The 7,746-nt window shown below is 42.8% G+C and overlaps 1 protein-coding gene across 1 annotated transcript; it reads right to left on the bottom strand.

The window, feature by feature from the left end:
• Nucleotides 1–1,821: 1,821 nt before the first annotated feature.
• On the bottom strand, nucleotides 1,822–5,186 carry FABP7 (fatty acid binding protein 7). Its single transcript, XM_083830649.1, has 4 exons — nucleotides 4,998–5,186; nucleotides 4,412–4,584; nucleotides 3,671–3,772; nucleotides 1,822–2,173 (listed from the first exon to the last, which is right to left on the bottom strand). Exons 1-4 carry the CDS (start codon nucleotides 5,068–5,070, stop codon nucleotides 2,123–2,125), a joined length of 399 nt encoding a protein of 132 aa, XP_083686775.1. The 5' UTR covers nucleotides 5,071–5,186; the 3' UTR covers nucleotides 1,822–2,122.
• Nucleotides 5,187–7,746: the final 2,560 nt, after the last annotated feature.

The following is a 7,746-nucleotide window of genomic DNA, read 5'->3' as shown; positions in this document are numbered from 1 at the left end:
TATGATGGTTTCATATGTTACATATAGAATACACATCTGTATGGAAAAGCCATCTTTTTTAAAAAGTGAAAGTAATGTAAAATATTCAACATTCAGGCTTTATGTGTAAACCAAGTTTTAACAGTCTCGGTGTTCTTTGTCTCATATTTAAAACTTTTTTTTTCTTTTTTTTTTCCCTTCATGCCCTATAAATCACTTGTCACAAAGATGAATGCCACTAATGGAAACCCAAGTCTGTGTTCCTCAGTAATGAAGTGAAAGCAGCTGTTCCCATCTCTCTGCGGAGAGGTGGCAAGGACCACAGCCACTGTGATGAATACACACATGGGTGGATAAGCAGAGATGGAGTGAGACAAATGAAAGCTGAAACTGAGGTTTAAATGAGCAAATAAAACCAAAGGACAGAAGATGATGCTTAAGCACATGGAGGCTGAAACAGCCCAAAACAAAAAAGAATCCAGCTCCCCATACCTTTGAAACAAGTTTACATTTCTCTGATGAAAAGTTAGCTCCTAGATTTTAAGTGATCAATATCCACCATTTAAAACGTATTTATGATAGCTCATAATTAAGGACTGTATTTTACATTTCTGGTGTTCCCCATAAGGAAAAAGAAAGAAAAAAAATTTTGATGTTCTTTTCAGGCAGCTTCTTTGTGAAAAAGTGAAGCTGACAAATTAAGGCTTGTATTGTTGTTGGCTAGATGCCACAGTTGTGTCTGAACTTCTATTGGATGAGTGAGATAAGCTATTGAGGTTACCGTAGCCCTTAAGGAAGAAAGCTGTCTATCTAAGGAAGCAAGAAGCCACTTCCCATGATATCCAGTTGCAGATCTGAGGGGAGGCACAGCAGAGGATCAGGCCTGGGAGGTTAGAAAGGGCTCCCCTCCTGCATCTCCCTCTGCAGCCACACTCCCCCAGTACTGAGCAACTGAATGCCATAGCTCCACTGTTTAAAGGCTTGCAGCTACCTACATCTCAATATGGGCCACCAAGCCAGCGTGTCTGAAAACATGGGAGTTTCCAAGCATGCTCCTCGATGATGCCAGCAACTACTTCAGTATTCCTAAGAAGATAAAGTATAGGGCAGTTTTTGCCCCACTAATCTTTTAGGGAATATTTTCCAGGAAGGTTTTAATTTAATTTTTCTACGCAGTATTTTATCTTAAATTGCTCACAGTGCATTGTTAATTCCAGTACATATTTGCTATAAAACTACAGTGCAGGGAGAGGAATCTCAGAAGGTTTGTCTTGTATTGTTTTCCCTCCCACCCCTGTGGAGAAAGATGAAAGACAAGCTTTGTATGTTGGGTTCCCCCAGTCCTGCCCTTTATCATGTCAGTCCTTTCCTCCCATCCTGTGAAACACTTCACTCTTTGAACACTGATGTACTCTAGTCTTCTGTGTATTTGCAAAAACAAACAACAAAAAACCCCACACAACCAAATCAAAAACAAAGAAAGAACTCTCATAACTATTAAAACAAAAACTATGGGAATCCCACAGAAATCAAAGGCTGTCTATCTGCTAACCTTAGCAGGACAACCGGATAGCAAGTTTCAAGCGAAGAGGGGAGCTAAAACTGGGTTGAACCTCTCACCTCTGCCTACACACAAAGACAGGGGCTTTATTTAGATTTCTTCAGCAAAGCTACCTCTTCTGAATAAAGGCAGTTTTTCATTTCCCGTGTACCCCACATTCCATACAGCCAATGCCCCAGGGTTTTGTACCACATGCTTTCCTACTGCTTAACTGAGAAAAAGGAACTTTTACAACTCCCTCTAAAGCACTGGAACATTATCCCATAAAATGCAAAAGGAGCACAGGTTTAAAAAACGTTTTAATGTCTGTTGAATCTCCTTTCCAAAACAATTCAAATATGTTCCATTTACCGTAAAAAAGAAAGGCAAGTGTTTCAGAGTTTTAATGCAAAGTTTAACCTGTTGCACTATACAGCACAAGTTTGCCAATTTGATGGCATAAAGTTTTTTTTTTTAAAAAAAAACACCCCCCCCAAAATCTTTATTAATCCTTCATACCAGAAATGTGCATTTAAGCTACTTTCAGTTATGGACGGTACATTAATCCATCCAGAAGTAACATCTGGACAGGGGTCAGGTAAACTACGCTTTCTCATAGTGGCGAACAGCAACCACATCACCAAAGGTCAGAGTCTGCAAGTCCAAGGAAAAGACAGCAATGTTAGATACTGGACATTTTCTGTAATGACTTAACACATACTAACAAGTCCATATGAGAACAACATTGTTTTATATTACATAATTTATAAAAAAAATTTACATTATTGATATTTTAAGTAAACAAGAGGAACAATTTCAAAGTTATGGTTCCCATATTAATGTAACTTTATCCTTGCTACTTTCAAACCAAAGAAACACATAATACACACTTACGATACAACTAAAGTGAGGCTAGAAACGACTGTTTAGTTTTTCTAATTTTGTGAATGTAACTTCTTAAATTTATCATTTTAATACAGATTTAACACTTATTTTGCCAAAGTTAATCAAAATGTGCAGTCTAAAATCCAACTCCCCTATTTCTGTATTCTATACTATTCTGCATACGCATATACTTAAGGAGAATCTCATACTAAAATAAATGCATTCTATGCACTTATACGGCTAGAACTGCCAAATATTCCAGTTACTGCAGTTATTTAAAAACACTAAGTGCTGTGTGTGAGCTTTGGAGGTATTTTGCTAATTGGAATATAGCATCTCACTGCATTCAAATTCCAAAGGAAGTGCTTTTCTGTGTATGTGTGTTTCTGTTTCCAAAAACAAAATGTACTTTTCCTTGAATCACTGTCACACTGTGCTGCACTGACTACAAACTTTAAAAAGTTCATTATTTGTAAGTCTCCGTCCACACAGATATTCTTTGAAGTATTCAGAAAATAAAGCTACCTGTTTTTCTCCAACAGCCAAATCACATAGGTTAATTAAAATAGATGAAGAGGTTTTATTTTAAAAGCTACATCTCTATGACAAAAATAAGCATGAGTATTGTCAGTCTGGACATTAAATACAGTAACTTATACCATTTATCCATCCCATACTCCTGTTCCTGAAAAGTCAGGAAGATAAGGGGAATTTAAAACAAGAACGATTTTTCTTCAGACTATTGATGTTTTAATCAGTTTTCAACAAGATAGGAAGAATAAGCCCTTAAATGAAATATGAAAATACTATTACCTCCTGCAATACTCAAGTTTTATTTTCCTACGGAAATACTTGTTCTATGCAGTTAAACTGCATTTACATGTGCATATATAAAACATTTTTAAAGAAATCTACATTATCACTGACAACAAATCACTGCCTATATAATAACCAAGAACTTCATATATTTTGCAAATCACCGCAACTATTTACTTATTTTTGCTTGTGCGTTTACATGAAGTCTAGAAAGAAAGGATACACTTGGCATATGCACAGGCTGGCCTGCCTAAAACCGCTAGCAATTTTTGAATAGTCAGGAAAACTAGATGCAAAAGAAAAAATAAACATTTGAAAAATCTCTGCTAGCTTTCCCCACCAATTAGTTTTAGCTTTTGTGTGCAAGCAACACTTACCCACAAAGTTGACAAAGTTTGAGATAACGATATTAGTGGTGTTATGTGAATGCTCAGTGATTTTTATACTTACCATTACCATTTTGCCATCCTTTATTTCTCTAACAAAGTTTGTCTCTTTGCCATCCCACTTCTGTACGTGAACTAGCTTGTCTCCATCCAGGGTCACAACTGACTGTGAGAAATCAAAAAATACAGACACTCATTGATTTGGAGGTATTTAAGATTCTACTCGCATGTTAAGCATGCACTTTTCTATTGAATTCTCTCTAGATCCACATGCATCTACTGAAAAGATAAAGTAGTCCCAGCCATTTTAAAGCCAAGCACATGAATAATCCTTGTTTTAAGGGTGAACTCCATACAATTAGCGTTTGTATCAATGAAAGGAAAAAGTTTCCTTTGAGTTCCAGTCTCACAGGAAACATCCTTTCAGATGTGCTTTTGGGGTACCTGTTATGTTAAGCCCTCAATGACACAGGGAGAAGGCATTCCCTCATTTCAACTGGAAAAAGTTGCATCAAATGATCTTTCTATCAAAAGAAAAATGAGCACCCAACCGAATTCCTCAACACTGGGAGGTAGAAAGGGGGCTGAAGACATAGTATGTTGATTCAGACAGGACACAGCGCAAGTAGACAAGTAAGATGCAATCTTGGCTTTTTCTCCTGTTCTTCACAGTGCTACAACTAGCAGTAGCAGAGGTTACTTTTTCTTTTTTTTTTCCTTTGATCCCACTCTGCAAAGGATACAACCTCGGAGGTGGGGAGGGGGAAGAAAAGAAAAAGCCACTGCAGCCCAAGAGTTCACTTACTTTGCAGTTTCTATCATCTGGGGTAGTTTCATCAAATTCCTCTCCAAGTTTAAAGCTGATTTCTGTGTTTTTGAAAGTGCTCTGAGTCCTGATCACTACTTTGTCCCCCTCGCTGCTGATAATCACAGTCGGCTTAGTCACATTTCCCACCTGCCGTGTGGCAAACCCCACTCCTAAACCCCCAAGGAAAAACAAAGATCCATCAGACATTCGTTATCCTAAAACATCCTTCCCGCCACGCACCGAGGCGCACAAACCTCCTCCCCCGCTCCACAGCTTTAGATTACCAGTGAGAAACGCCACTTTTCGCCCCGATCCCGCCCGCGGACCGCGGCTGCCCCCGCCACCCGTCTCCACGCGGCCGCAGCCCCGGGCCTGCCGCTGCCCCCGCTCGGTGCCACGAGGAGCCGCCGCTCGGGGGCACGGTGAGCGCCAGCAGCCCGCGGGCCCCGGCAGCGCTCGCCCTTACTTCGTGCTCGCCCTTACTTCGTGCTCGCCCTGCCGCCTCCTGCAGCCAGGGAGGGGGCTCTCCCGCATTTCGGGCTTCCCGCGGCGCCCCAGACCCGGCTCTCCCGGCCCTACCTACCCAGCGCCTTCATGTACTCGTCGAAGTTGTGGCTGTCCACCAGCTTCCACGTCGCGCAGAAAGCCTCGACCATGGCGGCCGGGTGTGAGTGCTAGGAGTGCCGGGGAACGCCGTGCCGCCCGCGCCGCCCCGCATATAAAGCCGGCGCCCGGCGGGGGGCCGGCAGGCGGGGATGGCGGCGGTCCGCCCCCGCGGGCAGGCCGGGGGCCGCGGCCCGGAGCCTCCCCGCCCCGCCGGGGGAGGGCGCTCCCCCGCCCCGCCGCCGCCGGGGCCCCCGGAGGGCGCTGAGGGGCGGCCGCGGGCAGGCCCCGGGCGGGAAGGGGCGAGGGCCGCTGGCTGCTGGGGAGGGGAAGGGGAGCGCTGGGTGCCCAGGGTTGGGGCAGGCGGTGTCCCCCCGGGGGTCTGCCGTGGGCGGAAGGGCAGAGGGATGCGCTTGGCAGGCCTGCTCACCTCAGCACCCCACAGCACCAACCATCCGCGCTGTACTCCCGCTGCCAAGAAAGAAGCGGGTGCCAAATGTGAAAGACCTGGCTTGAATAAAAATGCGCTACCACAGAAACACCTCCATTAGAAGCCTTCCCTTTAGGCCTTTTCAGCCAAGTTCTTTCAGTGTTGGCCAAGTGCGGATTCCTTTCCCCTGCCATCTTGTGCCGTTCATCCCGATGCTGCCTGAAATTGGCATTTGCTATTGTTGTGTGGAAACAGCGTCTTGCCTCCCAAACCGACACCATCTGGAAGCTAAGAATGAGCAAAGAACGGAAGAAAATTGCTTAAAACCATTTCATCTAGCAAGGTTTTTTAATGCCAGAGAGTCTTTCCCTTCTTCTAGTTCTTTGAAATTCCTTGAAAGCTCATCTTCTGAGAGTTTTTCAGAAAGCAGCCCAGCGCTGTGGTTCAAGTTATGGTGTGAGCTTTTCTTGACCTATGGCTGGGATAGGTTCCAGAGTCATGAATCTCGCTCTTAGCTCTTGCAGCAGTACTCAGGGATTAAGTGAAAGTGATTTCCTGTGCTTTAGGAATAAAACCTCAACAATTGTCTAACTGGTTCAGCCACACGAAATATAAATAATTGTGAATATTTTCCTAATATTTTAAAAGTAGCTTTGGACTGTCATTTGCATTTCTTTCAGGCTCTTGTGGTATGGCACCTTCTTTGGGTATAGGGCAATCGATGCTTGTTTTGTCATGTTTTGACTTGGCCTCAGAAAGAATTAACCCCTCTCTGAATTAACCCCAGGGATATAATCCTAATTCCTTTTACCAAACAACACTTTTTTGTTAGTTTTGATAACCTAACTAAGGGTATGAACTAGCGCATCTATTCTTCTTCAACCTTCCATCTACTTACGCTGAAGTAGAGACAGAGACATAGTGTTGATAGTTACGCATGCCCTCTTGCAGCTCCTCAGTTTATGTCCAACTTCCTCTTCTGACCTGTATTTCTGAGACTTTTTAACTCACGTTCAGAAACACAGGGAGAGTAAGAGCATCACTTGAAATTACAGACCACCACCTCTTAAGGCTGAAAGGAGAGAAGTCCCTTTTTTTGGTCTAAGTTGAAAAATGCTGTCTCCCAAGTATGCACAGAATATCAGCATTACCAGTGCGTCTCACATCCATGTCCACTAACTTAATGCCTGTAGTCAGTCAAACCCTCTATAACCCCAGTGTAATCAGTAAACCTCGCTCCCAAAGGCCATCCAGGGTGAATGTGGGACAGCTCTAACCTTCAGCCTTTGAATAAAGGACACAAAAAATGCTTTTTGCTACCTTTCCCCTCTGGTATAGCCCTGTTTCACAGGCCCCCAGGCATTCAGAGAATGAGGGGCACAGACTCAGGTCAACTCCGTTCAACCCTTAAAAAAAAAATTAAAAAAAAATCATTTGTTCAGGGAAAAAAAAAAAAAAAAGACAGCACAAAATTGCCACCAGGCTCACGTGATGAAAAAGTTTGACCAACAGGTTGTCTTAGGTGGATTCCTCATAATCAATGTTGGGAGCTGCTGAGAATCTAGTCAGTGTGGCCTGTCACTAAAGGCTTAGTACTCTGGTTATGGAAAAGTAGTAAAATTAGTGCAGGTAGTGTTTGAAGTCAGGTTTATCTACCTTTCTGCCATGTCCTGCTGTGGATGTAACACAGGAGGGCTACTCTTGCTACAACAACTCAATTAAACCTATCCTTTCAGCATCTTCGTAGTACGATAGCCATTATTACTCTGTAGAGTTTGATCAATAGTTAATGTGATATTATGTTATAAGACTTTCAGATAATTTAGAGATGTCTGTATTATTCAAACATTTCTGTGTGTGGATCAGCAGACCCTGAAGCTGGAGAACATCTTTGCATGTGTCCATGTATGCAAGAAAAAAGTAGCAGTGACACCAAATCCTAACTCTCCTGATATGAAAGCAAGTGTTGGCACTCAAAGACCTTAGGTATTAAATCCCACTGAAAGCCAACATGATTCAGGGTCCTAACTCACTCAGGCATTCAGGGAATCTCATAGAAGGGACTAATTTTGAATTAAGCACATTGAAAATTATGTGTAGCAGGAAGCAGAAGAGATTTCCTAGAGAGCAGACTAAGGTATACTCAACACATTTTAACCTTGTTTAAAGCCCTGCTGTGACTCTGTTCAGCTTTGATCTCAGCGTAATACAGAAATGACTGGATTTTAGTAGCTGCTGTGTCAGATGGAACGATGTTGCTTCAGGGCTGAGAATGATTTGACTTTTGGTGCTGTGGAAA

Source organism: Anser anser (genome assembly GCF_964211835.1).
Source record: "Anser anser genome assembly, chromosome: 3".
Classification (NCBI taxonomy): domain Eukaryota; kingdom Metazoa; phylum Chordata; class Aves; order Anseriformes; family Anatidae; genus Anser; species Anser anser.
The sequence above is the reverse complement of the archived record's forward strand: the minus strand, read 5'-3'. Positions and strand labels throughout refer to the sequence as shown.

Coding starts and splice junctions, on each gene's coding strand:
- FABP7 (XM_083830649.1), bottom strand. CDS start 5,070: ATGGTCGAGGCTTTCTGCGCGACGTGGAAGCTGGTGGACAGCCACAAC. Junction 3,773..4,411: donor CAGATGATAGAAACTGCAAA/GTAAGTGAACTC, acceptor GATTTCTCACAG/TCAGTTGTGACCCTGGATGG. Junction 2,174..3,670: donor AGGATGGCAAAATGGTAATG/GTAAGTATAAAA, acceptor TTGGACTTGCAG/ACTCTGACCTTTGGTGATGT.